Genomic DNA, 24323 nt, shown 5'->3' on the forward strand with positions numbered 1-24323 from the left:
GATGTATCGATTGAGACGAGTGCCACTCCCCCATCGTCCTCCTCTAAGCCACTCTTGTGACCTAAATCCCACTTGTGTGCTCATTAATTAGCTGTCGCAAGTCTGCCTTCCCAAGGGAGAGTGGGAGAAAGAAAAAGCTCATTATAAGATACATCAATAAGGTGAGATTAATCATACATTGGCATGCAAGATCCATTGCTCTTTGAGTATGTGCAGTAAACAGTCTCACATGTGTGGCAGCTCTTAATATATGATGTTTTCACAAACATGAGTTGCTCAGGGTGTATTTCTGAGACTAAAAGATGTTAGTTTTTCTGGAACAAACTCATCCCGCTGCTCTCGTTGCATCCCTCCATCCTTTCAACATGTACTTATCCTTATTGTATGCAGTAGTAGGAGCTTTTACGCCAATTATTATTTTTATTTTTTTACATCAATCAAGGATAAAGGGTCATTTTGGAAATTATTTTTCCAGGCCTCGTGATTTTTTTTAAAAAGAGATACAGTGAACTGCAAAGCAGAGGCAGAATGACATGAAGCAGATGTCAGAACCTTGGGACTGCCATGGCGAAGGCTTAATCCTCTGTGAGTGGTGAGCGCATTGTGGTGAGCTACAGAAGTTTTTGTCAAGCTTCTGTGGCTGCTGTGCTATATGCATTCAGTCACAAAGCTGAAACATATGCTCTACAAAGCCTGACATTAAATGCATATTCTTATTCAAATAACATATTAAATCTGGCACCCCGGTTGTTATATGCGCCACTAAAAGCGGTTAGATCTGGACCACTGATTAATTAATCACCCTCAGTCTCTGGAGACACAAGGGATGCACTATTTTTCAATAACTTCAAAGAGAAAATGACTAATTAAAACATAATCATCTCTTCAATCATGGCTAATTGATGTTCAGCGGCAGCCCTCAAATTTAAAAAAAAAAAAAAATCTAAATCCTCTTAAAGTACTGTTAAATTAAAGAAACTGCTTACAACAACAAACAGTGGTTTATTAGTAACTTAGTAAAGTGATCAGAGAAAAACAAAAAAACAGACAATATCACATCTTATAGGCTTATTGGTAAACATTCTTGTACAATATAATCATCCAAGTGAGTGTTAACTGAGGGCACGAGTAATTTTTCCAAAAAAGGTAATCTAAGGCTTTGTTACATTTACTTCATGGCACATCCATTAAATCAGCGCTTTATTCATTACGGTGACCCATTTAATAAAGTAGTGAAACATTCATTCTGCCAGGCGACATTGATGCATTGTGCTTGGTTTCTATTTTAAAAAAGAAATAAATAAACGTCATCATCTCAGTGGTAAATAGCTTCTCTTTTTTTTTTTCCTTCTCCGCTGTGCTCACACATTCTCTCCAGACTCAATTTCACCAACACCATATGGGGACCCCCCCCATAGTGTTCATCACAGGTTTTTTTTCTTGCTGTCCACACATTTAAGGCTGCAGGCACTGTAGCACCAGTATTTACTATGACACATACAGTGAGTGGTACAGAGTGCTATATCAAGTGGGAAGAAAATAAATATCACAAAAGTTGCATTGCGAAGGTTTTAATTCGAGCCAATGTGGTTGATTTTCGCTTAATGCGGGAATATCAGGATTGAGATGCATCTGTGGCCTTAAAAAAAAAGATGTTTTAGTTGTATTAAAGACAAGTCCATAGCTAGGGGATCTACTGCTCAAGTGATTCCATTTTTGAATGATTTTTGTTGTTATCTGCCCAACAAATCCAGGATGTGATTTTGTTGCATTTCCTTTGGGTCTTTGAACAAAAACTGTTGTTTCTATGGATTTATCAACTAAAGCAGTACAATGATTCAATTTTGTGCATTGTTGTGCATTAAATTGCATTCTGGACTGATTGTCTAGTTCCGGTGACTTGTGCTTAAAACCATCCAGGGCTACAGGTTATACTGTGTACATAATTTTTATGTTCATTTTTACCTTCTGGCCAGAAAATATATATATATGGAAACAAAATACACAAATATATAGATGTTACATGCCACTGACATGGTCAATTTTCAAAACAAAACCAAATCTTGAGGACAAGTAACCTAGAAAAAAAAAAAAAAAAAAAAAACAATCATTTGCTTCAACACATTCCTGCGATAGCTCCGGTCAATGAACTATCCACAGACAAGATGAGCTCCAGTCACATTCTCTGCTGCTTGGTTTGTCTCTCAGATTCAAGCCAGAAAACAGATTTAAGGGGGGGTGGGAGTGGTTGGCTCCCTCGGCAGCCAAGAGGGAAACTAGTGCTTTGAAGTGGACTGCAATCATTGATTCCCTGCGTGTCCCTGGCACACTGGTAAAACAAAACTGTGCTGGCAGCTCGTTGTTTTTAAATTAGTGCGGTTTGGCAAACAAGTTGAGGAAGAATTGTTACATAGACATGAGTGTAGAAAACATCTTTATTGGGGGGGGTATAAGCTCCCCTTTGAGGATGAAAATATTTTGTTCCCCAATAAATTAATATCAGAATGTTATTTTCCTATAAAAATTTTTTTTAACATATTTAAATCCAGTATGACAGGATGAACGATTATAGAAACTCAGAGACGAGACTATTGAATTAAGAGGAAAAACATGAACCGGTCCTTAAATGCGGCCTTGGTTCAGAGTTTTGAAAATCATTTTCACGTCTCAAACACAAGTTCATCAGTTTAAATGAATCATTTACTTAAATCAGGTCGTATTAATTCATGCAAATATTTCAGTGTGATCTGTCCAATTTTAAAAAAGAAGTCTGAGATTTCTGCCAACCAACAGACGCGTGGGTGAGTATCACTTATTTAGTAATGTTAATACTGATGAAAATCTAGTGACAATCCACACACTTTACTGTCTACAGCGTGCATTGGATACACCCCCTTTTTTTTTTCTATAATTAAGTCCCACTGACGCTTATTGGCTTGTGACACAAAGAATCACTGTGGAAAAGTAAAGGCTGTCCTTTGAAATATTTTCAGTTTTCTAAAGAAATTTCAATCACTGAAATTAAAAAGTGCAAAATGAGTCGTGTCAGAAAATACGCCAGAACTGTCAGTTTAAACAGCAGGAATGAAAAAAATAAAAATAAATAGTAGATGAACTGACACTTTAACCACCTCAAGTCTGATCAGACGTTCTAAAACCAGTCAGAATAATTAACACACAGTCAGTGTTTGATCCAAGTGTTTTTACTTGGATCCTAGTGATGAGTATTTTATGGAAATAGTGTCTTCACCAGCCCCGTCTTTCATCCTAGGTATGATTCATGTTGAGTTTTAAGAAGCAATCGCAACTATCTCAATATGAGAAATGAGTAAACTTGTAACAGCTCGATAAAGTCAGAATACTACATGCTTGTACTTGTACTAGATGCTTGTATTCAGTTTAGAGGATTGTTCATTTATGTCAGCCACACAGCTAACAAGGCCAGGTTACAGAAGTCAAAGTGCTAATTGCACCCGAAAGCAGGTTTACAGGTAGAGTCATCGGGGACAGACTGGAGGGAAAATGTGGCAAATAAAGGTAAGTTTAATGGTGATGACCAGTTAAGGCAGAGTTCATTAGACCAGTCCCTACTTAATAGACTGTTTGGAATGGACTTGCTGGTTTGTCGGCTCCTCCGGTGAACTGTTGTAGACAGTTGGAGGCTGGCTGTGGGTGAATGTCGTAACGTAGCGGGAATGTCTCCCCCCCAGCTCTTCATCCTGGAAAACAGAGGCAACGTTAAAAAAAATAAAAAATAAGTAGTGTTAAAAAAAACAAAAAAAACATTTAAAACGGACTGGATTTTCATATCTTTTATCCAATTTAAAACAGATTATTCAAACAAATCTTATTTTAAGAATAAAATTGGTATGTTGCGGTTTACATCTGTGCCTGGTCACATTCCCATCACATTAGTCACATTAGTAACGACTCAAGGGAGTGTAAAGTCCCCATGAAATGCCTTATTGAGTATCAATTGCCCCAAATATTTTATTCTTTTCTGTGGAACAAAAGCAGAGTCTGTTCTGAAAGATCAGATCCAGTGATAACTTATGATATGCCCCTGAGTGCAGGGTGAGTTGTCAGCATAATAGAAACATTTTCCAATAAATTACATACTTTAAAATACCTGCAGAACTACTTTTTCCAGGATTGATCAGCTACATGCAGATGAGTAGAACAAGCCAGGTCATATAAAATATGTTAAATTCATTCATATTTGACCAATAAAGCTGACCAATCAAGGCTATAGCAGCACATTAGATACTACTTAAAATACGAATGTAGTTCCAATGTAGTTGAGATGTCCAAGAGGACATTTGTGCCACATCTAAAGATAATCCCTCAATGCCTTCCTGAGAGTCTGTATTTATGAGAAAAAGACTTAAGCTGCAACCCAAAAAAAGTAATCCTTCATCCAGAGTACACAGTTTACGTCTAAAGTCTAAAATGTGATAGAAGAGACCACTTAGTGTCCGATGTCGTAACCAAAAGTTCACACCGTGTCAGCAGTTTCCTCCCCTTCAGTGTGCTCTCCGTAGTGACTGTACAACTCCATGTCAGACAGAGCACTCTCCAGTGCCTCCTCTTCGTAGTCAGTGTGGTAGTCTGACTCCTCTGATGAAGGGAAACAGTGGAGGACAGGATGCACAGAAGCAAAGTGTGGGTGAAGAAATGAAATGTGCGGGGTGTGGAAGAGGTGACAAATGCAAGGAGGTGAGCAGGTGAATAAAACAGAACGGCAAACTGTGCAACAGTGAGAGAAATCAAATAGAATTCGACTTGGACTTTGGAAAAGTGATTAAGGCAAATATTGTAACTAAGAGAAAAGGAACAAAGAGAAAGATGGCGTTATTCGATAAAAACAACAGCTCCTGTTTCACTAAAGCCTGAATCTATTTTGAAGTTTGAAAAATTTAAATATATAATTCAAAATATCAAATTTGCACAGATCATATTTTCTACCTGTACGGTTTCATCAGTATTTAGCAAACAGGACGACTCTGGTGTATACTCATAATCCATATGATAAAACTTAATGTACAATAAAGATACAGTCCACTTCTTCTTTTTGGTCAAATATACTGCTTACCGAACAAAATAAAGCACAAACAAAAATGGAGAACCCCAGCCAAAAAACAACAATAAGGGCTAGTGTGGGAAACAGAAGAATGTACATCCATCTCCCTGAAATCGTGTCAACATTTTTAATCTGAGCTTGGCAAAGTTAAAGTGTGTGTCAGAACTTTTACCGTCCACAAGAGGAGGTTTGACAGGCTCAATGCGGGACACAATTTCTGCCAGGTCAGTGAAGGAAGCATTGGGACACGTCACCACCTGAAAGAGAAATATTTTCAGCTTATGGACACCATGTAAAAGATGCACGCCAACTTCAACATTACGCATTGGAAGTTGGATTTCAATTTTTCAAACTCAAAGTGTCATTTAACTGTTGCCATTTTGGGTTTTTGCAACCAGACGGGACATCTATGGATTTCCAGATTCATGTTCATTGGGTTGTGCACAGGGCACTCATCTTTCATTTCCAATTTATAATAATACATAAATGTAAGCTTTTCCCATTTTTCTTTAATATACCACATCTTTTTTTCCCCCCCCTTTTTTTGCAACTGTTGTGTTTTCTTGTGTCAACTACCGAATGTATGATCTGATCTAACTTTCACTGGTTATATATTTTTTTCAAATCTACTTTTTTCTGTGTTTGTTTTTAACAATACTAAGCTTGTAATATCAAGATTTTTAGGGAAAGAAATGGATTATTTTCCTTTAGACATGCATTCCACAGCAGCATCTGAAAATAGAAAGAAATCCCGACTCTTTATGTTGGATGACTTTTGTTTTTAAAGAATGGGAATTTGGAGCTTGTCATCAGACAGCGTTACATTTTGAATCTACAATCCTATCAGTAGCTTTTCTCCCCAGTTATTTTGGTGTAGAGTAAATCAATTTATGTGTTCTTCGAGAGCAATGAATGTATAGTTTTGAATCTATGTTACTAAATTATCATCCAGGTTTACGCAAGGCCAGAATAAGACACTTTTAACAAAGTACAGTACCTTAAAAAATGTTCATCCTTTTGCATATTTCCCATTTTCTTGCCTTATAATCTAAGACTGAAATAGATTCTTTAATAAAAAAAATTTCAATTGGTCAACACATCAAGCCTGCAAATTTAAATGTGCAAAACACTGTAACTTGTAAAACAAACAAAAATTGAGTCTGCATAAATATTCACACCTTCAAAGTCAATAATTTTGCCAACATTTACAGCAGCAAGTGTTACGGGGTGTGACACTGTAGATTTAGCACATATGTACACTGTGACTGCGGCTAATTCCTTCGGGTAAAACTGCTCCAGCTCCTTCAAGCTGGACGGTTTCGGCTGGCTTATTGCAAAGCTCAACTCGTACCACACATTCTAAATTAAACTGAGGCCTGGGCTTTGATTAGGCTATTCCAACACTTTTACAAGTGTACCCTTAAACTACTCGTGTGTTGCTTTCGCAGTATGCTTAGGGTTGTTGCCATGCTGAAGGGCAAACCTCTGTCCCATTTGCAGTTCTCTGGAAAATGGAAACAAGTGTTCCCAGGAATTTGCTTGTGTTTAACACAGCCAGATGCTGTCCTTGTATTAGATGAAGTATTATTACTTTAGTAGAATTAATTCTAGAATTAGAAAGTGCCATTACTCGAACACAATTAAATTTGTTGTTTTAATGTCTAACTTGCTTGTTTTGGCAGAGACAGATAAATGTAATTTATACTACTTTCTTGTCGTATATTCAAAGACATTCTGTATATCCCCCCAAACCTACATTATTCTTGCTTTGGGTGTTGTGGAACTCCTCCTGGTGTCTGTCTTTCAGCATTTTCTCGATCACACCACTGCGACTCCACACGTCAAACACAGTCTTGCCATGCTGGTATCCCACTTCCTAAAATACCCAAACATTAACATGTCATTCACATAACATTCCTTTATATGCCATAGGCTAAAAATTGCACCCGACAATGTGAAGCATTAATGAATGTGTTTGAAATGTGTTAGTAAAATCTACATTTAAAAATAATTATAAATCAAAGAGCTCCGAAATCTTTTCTCAAACTTACAGCAATTTCGTCAAACTTGCCAAACTCCAGAGTTCGGTATCTGTCAATAGGAGGTCTGATGTACTCGCAGTAGTCACTGCTCTTAACAGACTCGAGCTGCCTCACACAGCAAACGTAGGCCAGGCGAGTCTGAATCTCTGCCATGTTCAACACCTGTTGAAATGAACTTCTGGATCACTGAAAAACACCTCCAAAAATATACTCAGGGCTATTCATAGGCCCAATTTATTTTTTAGACATCCTAGAACGGTTTGTTGGGTCTCATTTGCTAATCAATTCATCACCTTCACTTTCTCAGCGAGAGGGTTGAAGCGTTTCCATAGCAGCCACCAGCCTGAGAGCGAATCGCCATAATTAGTGAGATTGGTTTCATCCCGACTGCCCACGTCAATAGCTATCACCACCTTGGCCCCCATGGAGCGCGCCACATCAGCTGGTAGAGTCAAAAGAAAACAAAACCAAAAGGACAGGACAAGAAAAGCACATTCAGGAAAAAGAAAATAACACAACTGAAGATATTAAAGGTACTAGGAGAAAGATTGCCAACTTCATACTATCCCTTCAAATAATAAAACGGTAAAAACAAACCGGGCAGATTGTTGATGTAGCCTCCATCCATCAGTAGGTGACCATCTTTGGGGTCACAGAGAGGAGGCAGATATCCCGAAAGAGACATGCTAGCACGGACATACCGCCAGAGAGAACCTAAAAAAAACAAACAGGGAATTCTTGGAGTACAACTTGTTTAAATGAAAGCAGTGAAACTAAACTGATAAAACTCATATCAAAACTGCTATTGTTTTATGGCTTAATAACTCCAAGTAAGAAAAGTGTCTTTTCTGACATTTGAGGAAACCATTGTTCAACAAAAAACATGATGCTCACCATCAGTATGTACTCTCATCGCTGAAGCAGTGATGTCAGTAGTGATATTGAAGTACGAGATCCAAAGGTCCTGCATACACAAAACATTACACCAAAAAACAACACTTCATGTCAGAACAGCACATGATATGTGAAAAAAATGACTACTTTTCATTCCCAATTTTAGCTCTAATCTCACTCAGCTCACCTCAATCTGTTTGCTTTTGAAGACATTGTTTAGACTAGAGTTGAAGGCAGCACCAGAAAACATGGAAGTCATTGGATACGTCAGATCCAGAATCTTCTTAAAAACAGAAGTCATCTCCTAAAGAGACAGCAAGAAATGAGATTGATTCCTCTATACAACTATAATTGCTGTTTACATACACTTAATGGAAATTCATTCACATCCGTATAAATTCATATTCCAACTTGATTAATTTGAATTCGCCAAAGACCACGTCTTCATATGTCACAGAGGCCCTTTTAATTCAAAATAAGGGAGCAGCAACTGAGCCAGCTGCTTCTGTAGGGAAGGTTCAGAACCAACGACAGACAGCAGAGGAGAAACTTTTTTATACTATAAAAAAAAAAAAAAAAAAAAATCCCACCAACATGCTTAGACTGCAAACCTGTAGGCAGAGCCTGTGTCTTATGGATGGTTCAAGGTCTTAACAACCTGACGATTAATTTTACGTCACACCTACTGGGTTCTGGTGTTAAAACAAGCATTACTTTTTATGTTTAGTGTGCACAAAATGTTTTTTTTTTTTTTTAATCATCCATTAAACCATGTGATAAATATTCTCCCCATGGAAACTGCAAATGGAATTGCTGAATTCAGTTCTTCCAAACAAGTTACTGTTCTCTTCTAAATTATTTCTCCGTCTGTTATTAATACCAATTCTAGGACTTAAAAGTACACAATCTGAACAACATATATAATAAAAATAAGGTCCAAAATCTGTAGTCAGCTGATTATATGCAACCATTTCAAGAGGTTTGATGAAGTTTATTAAACGTGAAATCGATGTAAGATTTGGACATGATACACAAGTAGTGCTGCTCTGATTCTCACCATTGCCCATTCTTTGGCCCTCATCCTCATGCGACTGTGGCTACGATCCTCAGCATATAGAGCCCCCATAAGGGAGCCAATTGAAGTCCCGCCTATCAGGTCCACTGGGATACCAGCCTCACAGAGTGCCCGCATTACACCCACCTGGGAGCAACCCCTGATTAGAAGGGTTGGGAAATAAACATTAGGAAGAGGGAAAACTTTAACTGAATGACCAAAAGAAACAGATATACTGTTTCTATTAAATCTATGTGACCCCAAATACAATCTCTTCTTATTATTTCATTTAAGTTTTTTGCTTGGATTACAATTACAAATTTTACCTGGCCCCTCCCCCTCCAAGGATGAGAGCGATGGCATTGCCCGTGAGAATGCGAGCCAGGCGGGAGAAATCAGAGTGGCGGTCAGCTGGCTTCTCAAACACGCGCTGATACAACTCCAACTGTTTTTTTTTGTTTGTTTTTTTTTAAAAAAGCAAAGTAAATGTAACAGAAGAAGAGTTAAGGAGTCAGATTTTCAGAATCAAAAGAACTGAAAGGATGAGAACGGTTATGCAGTCCTTCAAAGAAAAAAAGATTTTGAGAAAACACTGAATTACAACCTATGAGTGGATGAGCAAATTGGAACAAAGTGAAAGGCTTTGATCTACATCTAAAATATAAGGAAGAAGAAAAAAAAAAAAAGGTTAAATTTGATTTTCTAACCAGCTTGGGTAGGCTCCTTTTAGAGAAGACCCTTCGGGGACAGGAGAGGTGGAGGTGTCTGGAGATCCAGCTTCGCATGTTGAGCCAGTCAACAGTTCCTAGGGGTGGTGGGCCGTCCTCTCTGTGCAACAGCACCAGCTGCTTCTGGGCACGCACTGCAGTTCCCTCCAACATGCGTTCCAGCTGGGGGGGCGGCAACGAGCACACGTTTCAGAATGTCTTACCACAACAGACAACATTATGCTTAGGTGAGCACACTACCTGCAATACTACAGGTCATGTGATTGCAATCATGCACACGATTTGAAACATTTACTGGAGTTTTGAAAGATTAATTCCAATTCCTGGCAGTTATTCTCCAGATGCTGCCGTTTCTTTCCATAGGGTAAAGACATGCATGTTAACTTAAGTGGTGATTCTATATTGACTATAGGTGTGAGTGTGCATTGCTGTCTTTTTCTACGTTAACCCTGAGATGGACTTTGTCCTGTAATCCCTAAACAGGATCTTGTAAGCATAATAAATGAACAAATTCTGCAGGGACTCTTATTAAATGACCATATCAGTGCAACTTCTGTGTATTCGTTGTTACATTTGTTCATTTGGATAGCGCCATGAGCAATTACAGCAGATAGGAATAGTTGTCCTGGAGAGAACAGTTAGAAATCTTTAAGGTGCAATTTCCTACAGAAAGCATTTTCTGTTCAAAAGGTTACTTTTGCATGAACGGTCCAATGAAAGGGGGGGTTCTAAATCATTTGAGAGGCTGGTGAAATCCACATCGTCAGGCCCCATCTGCCTCTGTTGAAGGTTTAGTTTATGAGCAAGGTGAGTGTGTGTGTGTGTGTGTGTGTGTGTGTGTGTGTGTGTGTGTGTATGCTTGCATGTGTGTCCTGAAGGATACAAATCAAGCCTGAGCCATGACTCATTCTGATCTTAAGTAAATATTGATCCATCTTTCCATTTCTCCCACCATTTCCAGTTAAAAGGCACACACACTTTTTTTTTTTCCTATTTTGAAGGCAATAACCTCCTCTATGATTGCTGGACATGCATTTTCTCACCATGCCTCTTCCATTCACTCAGAACTTATTTGTCCAATATGCCCAAGAGTCCAATGCAAACCATTCTGAGCTTGTTTGACCATTACTTTGGCTAATCTGGGAATAGCCAAGATTCGATGGTTTAATGATTAGGAGTGACCTTCACATGAAAGCACTTGGTGTTTGGCCACTCTTTGCTCTCAAAACAGATGCAGTTGTACATTACAAGGACTCCACAAGATGTTTAAATAATTATGACAAATAGCATTCCTTAATCTGGTCCATATTGATATAGTTGCCTATATAATCTCTGCAAGATTGTTTGCATTATTTGTGCTGCAGATTTCCTTTCTTGCACCATCTCAAAGATGTTTCATTGAATTAAGATCTGATAACTTTCACTTTGAGACAATAATTCTTGTGATGCTGAAATGACCTATTAGATGACAGATTAACTGTGTCACTCATGGTCACAAACAACACTCAGTCGCAGTGGCATTAAATCTATAGCTGACTGATATTTCAGGGCCCAAAGTGTGCCAAGAACACATTTATTATAAACCACTAGCCAACCCCAGCTGGCCAGTGGACACCAGATTCTGAGCCTCCAATTCAGCATGCCTCAGAAACCAAGGGTCACCTGATACATCTATGTTTTTATTCAGCTCTAGTTCTGGTCAGTCTGCACTACTGTGGTCTTAGATTTCTGTTCATGTCTGACAGGATTGGAACCTGCCACTGCTTTTCTAGTCCATCCAAATTAAGGCTGGAAATGTGTCTTCTCAGATGCTTGTCTGCTCACCTCCTTGACCCCTTGTCCCACGATACTGATTCTCCATGTTAAGGTGTTCTTAATGATTCGCTTGGTGAGTGTATTTTAATTAATTAATTGAATAAAGTATTTTTCTGTACTATTCTATTATTTTGGAATTAACAAAAAATAAAAAATAAAATTGGAGACAGTCCTAGAGGCAAAAGTTCAGCTAAAAATTAAACAGTTGATTGTCATTGATATCAATTAACTAGATAATTGATAATGGACATATTTGATAAATGCAGCAATAAACTGATGAAAAAATGTTTCGTTACAATGCTGCAGTCCAAGATTCTGTTAACAGGAGCTGCCTTTCCCAAGTTCACCCCTCTTCTTCCGTGTCACCTCTCTCCATCTGTAACCCAACCCTACCACCTCACCTCCCCGACAGCAGGGTCCTGTTCCCCCAGTCCCACGATAATGATGCAATCAGCCTGACGAATGCACCGCTGTGTCCATGGGGTCAGTGTGTAGTCAGTTTGGTAAAGAACTATGCGATGGATGTCTTCTTGTTGGCCCAGCCAGCTGGACAGCCGGTACTCATGGACACTTAAGAGGAAAGGATTCAATTAATGATGCATACTGTAGATCAATTTTTCTACTGTTGCAATAAAATGTATCTAAAATAATCAAATGACAAAGTGAGGAAGATAGAAAGCCACAGGTGAAGAAAATCTCTAATGAGCCCTAGGACAAAGACAAGACTTGACGTTGACTTGTTTTAGCGGAGTTTTTCTGAGGAGAATATGATGCATAAAGAATGACAACCTGAAGAAAACTTAAATCTCTAAAAAAAAAAAAATAAATACATACCTGTCCAGTGCTGCAGCTCCAAGTCTCTGTTTGATAATATCACTGGTCAGAAGAAGTGTTGGTCCTGTATGAAGGCAGATCACTAACTGTTAATACCTTCCCAGAGCACCTGCTACATACATACAACTTAAAAAGGCATTACATCAGACATAATTATGTCTGTGCTGTGAGTTTAGCAAATGTCAGACAAAAAATTGGCAGTAAAGGAGTCACATATTTTTGTGAGTTAGTTCTGATGTTGCAAGAATTGAACACGGCGGCTCACATGAAAACAGCTGTTTCTGCTTGAGGTCAAGACACACGGCCAACAGTTACTAACTTGGAAAAAAGAAATATTGGCGTATCTAACTGAAAAAAAAAAGAACCCTCCATTTTGTCTCTTGAAGGAGTTTTTGTTTGCATCTTCTTATTTGTTTTGTTTCCAGTTAACCACTTATCCACTGTGTCCTGTGCTCTGTTTATTACAGCTGTAAAACTTTCATATTGGGTAAAGCTTATAGTTAGGGATGGCTCATTTGACCCTGAAACATCCCATAGTTATACTGCTACAGGCCTAAACTGCTGGGGGGCCTCCCATGATGCACCCATCTTCACTCTGCTCCCTTTAGTCTCCCTTTACATATGACATTGTTGTTATTAACTTGTATTTCTCTTTCTCAGCAGGTATCCCTGGCTTGGTGTTAAGGTTCCTGTTGTTCCCTTTTTCCTGTCCTGTCAACTGCCAGCCGGTCGAGGCAGATGTCTGCCCTTCCCGAGTCTGGTTCTGTCAGAGGTTTCTTACTGTTAAAAGGAAGTTTTTTTTCTTTCCATTGTCACCTCATGCATGTTCCCAACGGGAGATTGGATCGAAGAGAAGTTTTACTTCAATCTGTTGGTTACCTTAGTTAGGCTCTTTCTTTAATAGGCTTTGTATGTATGAATTACTCTAATTTGGAATTTAATTAATTGGAATTGATTAAATAATGATTATATTACAATGAGTTGGCTTGGCTTGATATGGGCTGTATCTTTGAAGTGCCTCGTGATGACATTTGTTGTGATTTGGCACTATATAAATTAAAATTAATTGAAAATTGAATTGAATTGATGACACTTTGCAGCCTAGTAATTTTTGCATCAAACCAGATAATAGAAATATGTGTAACAGATCATTTTAGTGACTTTTGAAAAGTTTGCTTAAAATTTGTCTGGCAGGTACTTGAAAGCAGACTAACAGCAATGTAAATATCAGGTGAATTGGAGCTCCTCTTTATTTTTTGCTTACCTATAGCAATGAGTGCATGCTGCAACTCCATAGTGAAAGTAGTCAAAGGCACCTCTTCTGATACAGGCAGGACTGCCACAGTGGAGAGATTGGAAGCTTGATTCCCTGCATCCCACTGACTTCCTGGAGTGTGGAGTGCCAAACTGCGAGCTGGACACATTACAGATTTCTAAACATCAAACTCAACAGTACCTTTTTTTGTTTGTTTGTTTTAAAAACAAACATCAAAAACTGTGGGACAAGGCAAAGGCAAACGGTATGCATACAGATGTGCTGCAATAGCTTAAGCCAGAACCAAATATTACAGCACACACACCTGTCAGAGGACCATTGACCTGCTGGAGAATCTTCTGACCAAGTAAGTGGATCAACCGAGTGACAACCTAAGAGGAACAAACATTTCAAAATCAGTTATTTTCATTGGATAGATTACCATCACTTCCTGAATATGTATTTTGAGATGTAAGTTATATGAAGAAAATGTAATCTGTCAAATATGTCTTTGCACACCAATCCTATAAGTAAAAAAACATATACAGTGTATTGAACTGAATTTTGTTTTTGCGTCAAATTAATTTTTTTGGAATCTTGGTTATTAAAAACATTTCTTTTCTCATGTGTCTATGCATGAAATATCTTTTAACTTATCTAGACTGTTGCCTGATTTTAATTCATTTAAATGATTTTATTTGTTTCTCTTTATATTATTTTATGTATTTTTAATGCTTCTTGCACTCCCTGCTGCAATGCTTTTATTTTATGTAAAGCACTTTGAACTGTTTGTACATGAAATGTGCTATACAAATAAATTTGATTTGATTTTGATTTATTAAATACCTGTGGGAATTTCCTCTTGATGGAACTGAGTGCTCCCTCTGGCAACTTGGCCAGCTCAGAATCTCGAACAGCGTGCACAGTGGTGGCTCTGTTCTGATGGGTCAGGGCCTCCACCTGCAGACACAGAAAATGCACAGCACAGCAGTCACTTGGTTAGTAAACAGGAGCTGTTATTTAGTATACTTTTACTAGACAGTAAAAATATGTCAAGTAAAAATGTAGAGTAGTCTAATAATTGCTCAGTAAGTGTTCAAAGCAGGCTGAGCAGATACTATCCAGTGACCTGGAAACGCCACAGCCTGTTGATTGCTCAGAGAATCATCCTCGGTTGGCATGAACAACACTGTCTCTTCAGCAGTAAGCACAGGTACAAACAGACACATTCCCATGTGCTCTGAAGTTGTCAGAAAATCCAACATGCATTTGACAACAAATCCCATATTTCTCATTTTTGTGGATGGATCACACATAATGTGAATGTGTCATGAATCTGTGAGGCTGTTCGGACCTGATGCTAACATGTATCGTGTGTGATCTAGCAACAAGTAAATACTACTAATTTGAAGGGTGAATCCAACCAGGACATGATGAGAACACATTCAGATTCAATCACTTAGGTCTGAGAAGCTCTTAGCGATCATTGAAGGACAACCAAATGACCTAATGCTAATCAATGCGAGCAATGAAGTATCCACTGGAATGTACTCAATCTCTCATTCTGAGTGTCCAGCAGCGTCCAACGACGAATGGAGTTTTCATACACAAAACATAGGCTTGTCTGAAGTTCTCACAAGTATTTACTGTCTTAACTGCAGTAGAATTTTTACTTCACATCACCTCAGCAACAGCCAGTTACAAGAACCAGCCATGTTACCACATGGTGTTGCTACCCAGACCACGTTGGAACCAACAACAAAGAAAATGTTGTGACAAAGTAAACAACAGTCAGTTAAATGTATGACCTGCTAAATGGATTATAAATGTCTGGCTGCAGACTTGTTAAAATTATATGTTGTGCAATTCTGCCATTTCACACACTTAGCTGTGTGCTTATTACAACTAAAATGACTTATCGTTTCAGAAAATAAATCTCTCATAAAATAGCCAGTTTAGGATTGTTCCATCAATTTGGAGTGTGGCAGTCAGAGCTCAGTTTGCTGTGGGTTTGTGTGAGCTCTTGGGTTATATATAACGTACACACTCACACAATAGTGCTTTGAAGTTTGTGTAATTTGTGTCAAAATTTGTTTTTGCATGATATTAGTGCAAAGCTGTGCCATGAAGCTCAAAAAAAAAGGCACTCTCCTAAAATCAGAGGCTCTGAATAGGCCTGTTAAGACATAGTCTGAAAGAGTGTTTTGGCACTTTATCCCTGTAAATGTAGACCAGAGCATGTCTATGACATTCCATTAGAACCTCAAAAAGTTGTCAAGTTATGAAAAACAAAATAAGGTCATTATTCGAGTCCTTTAAGTTTAAATAAGTTAAATCGGTTACGTTTCCATACTCTCACTGTTTTGGAGATTTGAAAGTTACAAGAATACCAGAGTTTATAAAAAAAAAATAAAAAAAATAAAAAAGGGTAACTCGTTAAAAAAAAAAAAATTTTTTTTTAAAAATTAAAAAAGGGGGCAAAACAAAAGCTAGAAATAAAATCTCTCCATTTCATTATCAACAGCTGACGTCAATACAGTGGGGCTACATAAGTGTTAGACACGTCTACAGCATCTTTTTTTTCACTATCATAGAAACTGCTATAACAATTTTCCCTCCTGAAAGTAACAGTAACCATAGCATCCATCAGCCCAGGTATTATTAGAAGCATTATGGCAGGGAGCAGGCAAACCAGCCAATGAGAAAGCAGGTGAATAACACCACCTGACTTAGCTTCACAAAGGTTGCCAATGTGTCAAAAAAAAAAAAAAAAAAAAAAAAAAAAAGAAATCAAACTATACTGCCATTAGAAACCATTTTTGATTTTAACCCATGAAGGTCTGGGGAAATATGCAGTACTTTGCTAAATTTACAGGAACTTCTGCTACACAACAGCATGAGGGACTTTTAAAAACAGCTCTAAATTTGTTGTTCAGAATGTAAATATTGTAGACATAATTGGAATTACATTTGAAATGCATTTTACCAAAGAGGTTCTTCTTGATGTAAACTTATTCAAATAAAGCTCAGGCTTGGGACATTAATGCAGTACCCACTGTTATATTTACAATTGAAACAGCTAAAACACAGAGCCTGTAGAATGAAACATATGAAACTGGCAAAATACTTACAGTCTAGATTCTTTATTACTAGTTTAATAAGTACTAATTGTATCATGACTATAATTAGAATAAATCCACCCAAACTAGATGAGGCATTATGTAAATGTTTTGTTCAAACCAATATTCCTCTAGCAGCTAGGCAAAAGACCTCCGTCTAAATGTACTTAGAGCTTTTCCAATAGGAAACTAGAAGAAAGAGCATGAAAAAAAAAAAATGAAAAGAAAAAAAAAAAAAAAAAAAAAAAAAGAGATAAATTGTTCCCAATTATTTAAATTAAATTTCAGCTTTCCTGCACAAGTCTATTATTACTTTTCTCTGTTCAATATTCATAAGACATACTTGGTTGGGTTTTAATATAAGGAAATGCCTTTGAGGACCAGTCTGTTTAGTCAACCATAGATCCTGACAGGGAATCCGCTATGATTCTGAAGAGCTTTCAAATACTGGAAATGAATCATATTTCTTTATGGATTTACCAGTTTGCAGATTTTTTTTTTTTGGTTTACTCTGAAGAAAAACTCAAGAGTTGATTAACCCCATATAAAGTCATTAGTGCTTGTGGAAGGTTGCCCATCTGCTATTCACCATCCATCTTCCTCCTTCCTGTCAAGGTGCTTACCACGCCAATCAAGTCACCACGTCCATACTCCCCTGTCAGCTCTTTCTTGCCATCCTCCTTCATGATCACAGAACGCAGTCGACCACTCAGCACTATAAAAGTACTGTCCGATTTCTCCCTCTGCCTGAAAAATATACAGATAACTTCAATTTAGTTGGCTTGATTGTTTACTTGATTTAGCATTTGATTTTTTTTTTTTCCTACTCTCAGATGCGTACAGTAATACCTATACAGTTGACACCATCTGTTCATTTGCCAATTGTTTTCTAGTAAAATACCTGTAAACGGCCCTTCCAGCTTCCACAGCCATCCAGTCAAGAGCAAAGTCTATCTGTCTGACAAATGATGACATCCTTCTAGACACACTGTGAGCAACGTTCAGGACAACTTGTGGCTCCACGCGCATTATCCTGGGAAATTAACAGAAATCATTATAAGGAAGGCAGAGAAGAAAAATCAAAGAACATTTTCAGAGTTCAGCTAAAATCCTTTTTTTTTGTTTTGCATGCAAGTGCCTCTTCTCAGTTTACAGTCTATATTTCGATTTTGAATACACATTGCTGACGACGTGACTCACTCATAGAAGTGGGTTTTGGAAATGGAGAGGAAGCTGCAGTCACGCTGAGCGCGAACAGTGAATATGAGCGGCTCTCCAGTCAAGACAGCAAGTTGACCAACCAGCTCACCGGGATGGGTCACAAACAGACGTGTATCTTCTTCACGGTCAATCATTCGCTGGTAAACATGAAGGAGGCCTGAAATCACAAACTGGATGCTCACCTCCTAAAAACACAGAGGGAGGCACAGATGAGGGAGGAGCACAGATTTAATGCCTTGGTATTAATGGAGTTCCACTATAAAAATACATCCTACTATTCTCAAAGTTGTAGTTTTATACTTTGTCCCAAGACATAAATGTATATAACTTGAGTTTGTCTAGTTGAATTTCCTCGTCCAGCTACTCTAAACTATGTTATGAAGGTGGTTACTCTAACCTGGTCACCCTGACGAGCTACAACAGAACCAGCTTTAACATGGTGAAGGGTCACTCTTCCCTCAAGAAGATTGGGGTCCTGCAAAAGAACAATATGTTTAAAAAAAAAAAAAAAAAAGAGAAAACATTTATAACTTTTGTTTTTTAATGAATGATGTAATATCTTTACCTGCAGCTGTATGACTCCCAGTAGATCCCTCTTGGCAGCCAGGAGAATTGCATTGCTCTTACTGAGGTGGACAGAATCAGACTGCCCCCCGCTGTCCGTATAGTGAAACACTTCAGATGGTGTTTGCTGCATCGTGACATTCTTCTTCAGACTGGACTACAGAGTAAGGCACAAAAGTGTGATTTATACTAGAGGACCAGAAAACAGCAAAATTTGCAGCAGATGTTCAAATATTTTGCGTCATTTACACAGCAAACATCTCATGTCACCTCTGTGTGACGGGGGGAAGTGGATCAGCAGGAAAATCTTACTTTGTAAGGGACAGGACTGGATGGAGCCTCCTCTACAGTGACTCGAGCTCGTTCGTAAGCCATGTTCAGGTCATTTCCTGTAACTCAAGTAAAATAGTAAAATAGTGAGCAACAGGAATTTAAATGTGTCTGTTAGTGGCCCCGCTCTCAGTTGGTGACATTAACAAATCTTTGCAGGTCAACTAATAAGCAAAAGTAATTTATCTTTGCACAAAGCAATTATTCACCTGTGCACTCTGTGGGCATCGAGATGGATCGCAGTCTCCTGTTTGTAGGACTGTCCCTTATGCCATCTGTTTAAGGTGAAGCAACATTTCAGTGACGGGTCAGTAAAAGCTTCATTTGAAATGTGCGTACGTCGTATATATAAATTGTTTGTTTTTTTGTGCATGTGTGTTTGACCTGGTTCTGGAGTGCTCTCAGTGGTCCCAGGCGACAACTCATCCTGAAAGTGGAGACGGCGAGTCATCTTTCCAGAATTTCCCTCAGCCATCACATTGTTTATATTGGACAAAGGCACAGCCTGACTCTCCTGTCAACCAGGCAGCAGCAACAACAAGAAATTAGCATTTCAGTCTCAAATGTGGACAAAAAAACAATTTTCTGGAAAAAAATAAATACCGGTAAATAAACTAATAAATTGAAATGTGGCATCATCTGTAAAGCAGGGCAATCGCACTAATATACATCAGTATTCACATACATTTCATTTGGACTGGGGTATTTGTAAACAAATTACAACTGTTCACAACTGTGTAAATGTGATACACAATTATGATAAATAATTAGAATCCTTTAAAGTTCAGAAGCTCATCTTCAGTGAGGATGCAGGTTTTGTACATCCAAGGTTTGCCAGTGAATGGAGGGCAATATCCAGCTGTGACATTAACCGATGGATGGCGCTTTCTTATTGAAATTCAACTGTACTTTATCCATGAAAATACCTTTGCCATTTTGAAAACCTAGAACTGTTATAAAAAAAAAATAACCTTTTAAAGTTATTAGGAAAGTGAAACCCATCCACAAGGAATTGCTAAACACAAAATATTATAGTTATTATCTAAGGTTTCTATCTTGCGATCAGTTCTATTAATTTTCACAGAGTTCTCGAAAAGACAAAGTTATGACGCTGCGCTTAATGTCGTGCGAAATTAGCCTGCATATGTGCGACAAAATGTGCACGTGCATTTCGGTGTTTGTTAACGTGTCATTTTGATCAATAGCCAAGTTTAGGTGTTCAATGTAAGCCCCTCAGGGACTGTTTGTATACACACAAATATGCGTACACAAATATGCGTGCACCAATTAATTCCCCTCCTACCGGATTGAAGAGCTCAGTTGTTAAACCTAGATAGTTGTGCAATGCCAAAAAGGTCACTCTCTGGAGGCGCACCATGATTATCTGCAACACAAACAAAATCCAACAACAGGTAAACAGAGTAGACAAAGTTAAACATTTTGCAGTTACGACTAAATTAGATTGACACTGACTATTTGCTGTCTGGCAATCTGTTACCTGAATGACGCGCACAAGAGTCTCTGGGTATTTCTTAAAGACCGACTGAAAGGCTGAAGCTGGTAAACGCAAAATGGTGGAGCGAGTCGCGGCCCGCGCTAATACAGTCTTATATGGAGCAGGGTAACCCTGGAGAAACAGCAGAAAGAAAAAAAAAAAAAAAAAAAAAAAAAGTGTTAAAAATACAGAGTACTGTCATAGTACTGTAACTCTACAAATAACTCTGCATGGTGTAGTTAACTGGGCTGATACGGTTTCCTCCCAAACTTATTACATGTACCGACACTCAGTGCTTCTAAACACCATTCTGACAGTACAAATAAGTGGGGTATCACTTTAAAACGTTTGTGTATGCTTCAAAAATCCCAACACAACAACAAAATTGTAATTTCCATACTGATTGTATTCTGAAGTTTTTCCAAGCTTGTTTTTACTACTTAGTGTTTGGTTGAATAATAACCTCAGCGTTAGATCCACTTCTCTTTCAGATCAAGATCAAAGTTCAAATGAGGAAGAAACCAGATCTGATGTGCAATGAGAGAAAATAAATAGGAGCTCACAGTGATAATGTCCAGAATACTGAGCAGGCTGTGAACGCTGTCTCCTGGGAGCACATCTTTCACCACTGGTTCTGTACCATCCTGGAAGGAAAATTAATTAAAAAAAAAAAAAAAAAAAAAAAGAAAGCAACAACAAAATAGAATATTAATTTAAAGTTTGTTGTATATATTTACACGAGTATAGTCAGACACATAGGCATTTAAAAAAAAAATATCTCATTAAAAGCTGCGCTGGTGCCCTCTGCTGTTCATATTATCTATACACAAAGCTTTTGGAGGAGAGAGAGGCAAGAAGTCATGAGTACAATGTTCTTTGTACTCTACAATGTACAATGTGGAGTGTAATGTCATAGCACCTACGGTACAACGGTGAAATAGAACCACTATAAAACTCACAGTAGGTTGTCTAATTTTGAAGGCAATTCTGTTTCTGAATGAATCCAAGAATATTCTCAGGAGACCAACCACATACATTCTCTTGGATGCAGAGCTCAAGTCGCCCGTCCTGCACAACGTAGATGCTGTCATCATCATCTCCTGGCCTGAACAGACCTTCGCCCTCCTGCAGCTCAACAAATACCATGTGACGACACAGCTCCAGAAACAGAGGCTTCTCGAAATGACCCAAAACCCTACAAAAGGTTGCAGAATACAAATATATATATATATATATATTTTTTTATATATAAAAATGGGGGAAAAAACTATTTACAAGAGTAAACAAATGGGAAATTTTGTATACGTCTACCTGACATTTTTTAGCATGTAGAGGACTTCTGAGGGCAAGTTTGAACTCTGAACGTCAAACTCTGTGAGGTCAGCCTCCAGTAAAGAGGGAGGGGGTTCCTTAGGCTGTAGGGTGGGAGGGTCTTTACGGATCCTCAGGATCCTGTTGGAACAAAATCATTTTTGTTAAAATTTTAAATGATCAATATATAATTCTTAAAACAAATTTCAAAACAACTGAAACTGTACAAATGGTGCATACTTGCGAGCTATGCTCAAAACTTTGGTTCTTTTGCGTATGCGCTGTGGTTGCCTTGACACTGAGGTAGAGGAGGGAGGAGTTGAAGACAGCGTTTGGACCTTAAAAAAGCAGGAACACAAACACAATCTTGTTTATGACAATAAATGAAAAGAGATGTAAACCAAATAATTGGACTGGTGGAGTCTTTAATAAATAGAGATAAACATTTATTACTCAGCTATAGTGCCCAAGTACTGTTTAGTTTTACTGCATATGTTTACTTAAAAATTACAATAGAATTTACAGAAAAATTTGTGGTTATATTGCCAATGAGTTATTTTGCAAGCAGGAGTACGGCTAGATACAAACACTGATTCTAAGAGGAAATGTATTAAATTGTGTTTACTGCAGAGAAAAAGCAGTCAGAATAAATGTTGACTTAAAAACATAAAATTCATTATACTATTGATAATTCAACACAGTAAATATGTGTGTTCAGACATGGAAATAGAGAAGACCTTTCGCATTATCTTCCTTCCATAGAAGAGCACTTTATCCCGCTTTCTGAAGCGATAATGAGGCACACCAGGCTGTTGTTGACCTTGTTGGAGAATCCAAACATAAAAAAATGTATACGTTAACATCTAAATGATATTCTGAGAAACTTTTCAGAGAAAATATAGTCTTCTTGAGGGCAATATCATTTTACGTTCACAAAAAACAAATCAAATATTCATCATAACATAAACATAAAGCTCAAAATGAGGTGGATGGCTCACGAGCAACTTTGAATCTCCTGTAGAGAAACAGCACCACAATCCCAATCAACGAAACTGCGACTGCCGCTCCAATCAGTACACCTGTAAGCTGAACAACAGACGAGAACAATAGTGTGGTCACATGAGAAGATACTGTTGTGTAGCTCCTCACAAGAAGTATAGGCTGCTACTTCAGAAAAAACATTGTCCTTCAAAGTCCAAAATTGGGTCAGTAAAATGATGCATGCGGATTCTGGAGCGAGCCCCACCCCCTGTCAGTAACAGCACAAGCAGGCCGGAGGACAAGTTCCAGACCAAGCCCCAACCACAGGCAACCTCAAGCTCTGCTCAAGGCGCCCTGGAGGTAGTGATGGTGTATCCGGCTTCCAGCCCCAGGGTAAGCAGGGGCAAGCAACTGTGCAGAACTGGAGCTCTGCCTACCTGAAGAACCCCTCCCACCAAATACCACTGCATGCATCTTGATGCATGCTGTTTCGAAGCAGGTTTTGAGTATGCAGTATGATTAGATTAGACAAAGCTCCACATTATCAGTACAACCTGCACAAACCATACTAAAAAGAAAACTAAAAAAAAACAGCCCAGATCATCGCAACCAACCCATAAAAAAATGCACCCAAGCAAGAACCAATGCATTCAGGGCAGTGTCCTCCTCACTTGTACAACATGTATGCTGCCAGTGATTGAGTATCTCATACCATAGTGGTTTGCATCCTCTCCTCCACGAACTGCTGCACTCGTGCCTTCAGTTCACTCTTGCTGTTCATCAGCATCTAAACATAATCAAGTTAGTACAAATTGGTAAATTCGTTCAATAAAAGCATTATACTGATAGCTTTCATTTGCTTGCGAAATTGTCAGCATTGTGAATTGGTTACCGCTTCCCCTGTCTGTTCTTTCAAGTATGCTTTAAAATAAGTTTTGGTGCTTACTGAGCTGGCCCATTGACACAGGTCTCCGTCGTCTTCGTGGCACTCCATTCTGTAAGACAAGAATCCCTACAACGATAAACCTCTGACCCAAACAACACATGAGCTTTGTTGCCAAAGCACAGTGGCGTTGTACTTTTCAAGGTGTGGTCAAATTCCATGGATGTATTATAAGTTTTCGTGGGACGAAAAAGGCAGTACGAAAAGAGGAACCTAGATTTGTCCATTAGCAGTATTTGGCAGCAGCTCCCCTCGTCATCTTACTTCGACTCAAGTCTTAAATACATCTAAAATATATATGAACATATTAAGCTCGTGTAATTAGTCAACAACAAAGGGACTGAATGAGGATACCGATTTTACGTGGTTAAATAGACTATCAGAGATAGCTAACCATAGAGCATTAGCTTAAATAACATCAGCTAGCAGCTGTCTGACAGAGGTTAACCGTCTTACCAGTAAAATAAACAACCAAAATCAACCTCACACTTAAATTTTAATCATTACCCAGTAGACAAGAACAACAAGGCTTACTTTTATAGTAGTTCCTGTATGCTGCTTCGCGTTAATTACATCGTTGAACAGCTGACGAAGTTAGCAACTAGCTAACAAAGTTTTCTTTATGCTGTCACTTGCTTATTCGCTCCGCCCCTGTCT

General features: G+C 38.3%; 1 protein-coding gene across 1 annotated transcript; it reads right to left on the reverse strand.

Moving 5' to 3' along the window:
• Nucleotides 1–982: 982 nt before the first annotated feature.
• On the reverse strand, nucleotides 983–24319 carry LOC142372291 (patatin-like phospholipase domain-containing protein 7). Its single transcript, XM_075455125.1, has 36 exons — nucleotides 24201–24319; nucleotides 23670–23718; nucleotides 23436–23510; nucleotides 22741–22828; nucleotides 22480–22562; nucleotides 21983–22080; nucleotides 21743–21883; nucleotides 21467–21626; nucleotides 20995–21075; nucleotides 20435–20563; nucleotides 20240–20320; nucleotides 19321–19450; nucleotides 19146–19211; nucleotides 18919–18995; nucleotides 18608–18763; nucleotides 18440–18517; nucleotides 18022–18227; nucleotides 17723–17854; nucleotides 17445–17568; nucleotides 14549–14662; nucleotides 14028–14094; nucleotides 13712–13861; nucleotides 12448–12511; nucleotides 12015–12183; nucleotides 9778–9960; nucleotides 9397–9515; nucleotides 9074–9230; nucleotides 8204–8320; nucleotides 8017–8086; nucleotides 7720–7836; nucleotides 7416–7564; nucleotides 7132–7284; nucleotides 6837–6956; nucleotides 5253–5337; nucleotides 4502–4617; nucleotides 983–3719 (listed from the first exon to the last, which is right to left on the reverse strand). Exons 2-36 carry the CDS (start codon nucleotides 23715–23717, stop codon nucleotides 3588–3590), a joined length of 4035 nt encoding a protein of 1344 aa, XP_075311240.1. The 5' UTR covers nucleotide 23718; nucleotides 24201–24319; the 3' UTR covers nucleotides 983–3587.
• Between the last annotated feature and the right edge of the window lie 4 nt (nucleotides 24320–24323).

Source organism: Odontesthes bonariensis, chromosome 22, assembly GCF_027942865.1.
Source record: "Odontesthes bonariensis isolate fOdoBon6 chromosome 22, fOdoBon6.hap1, whole genome shotgun sequence".
Taxonomy (NCBI): domain Eukaryota; kingdom Metazoa; phylum Chordata; class Actinopteri; order Atheriniformes; family Atherinopsidae; genus Odontesthes; species Odontesthes bonariensis.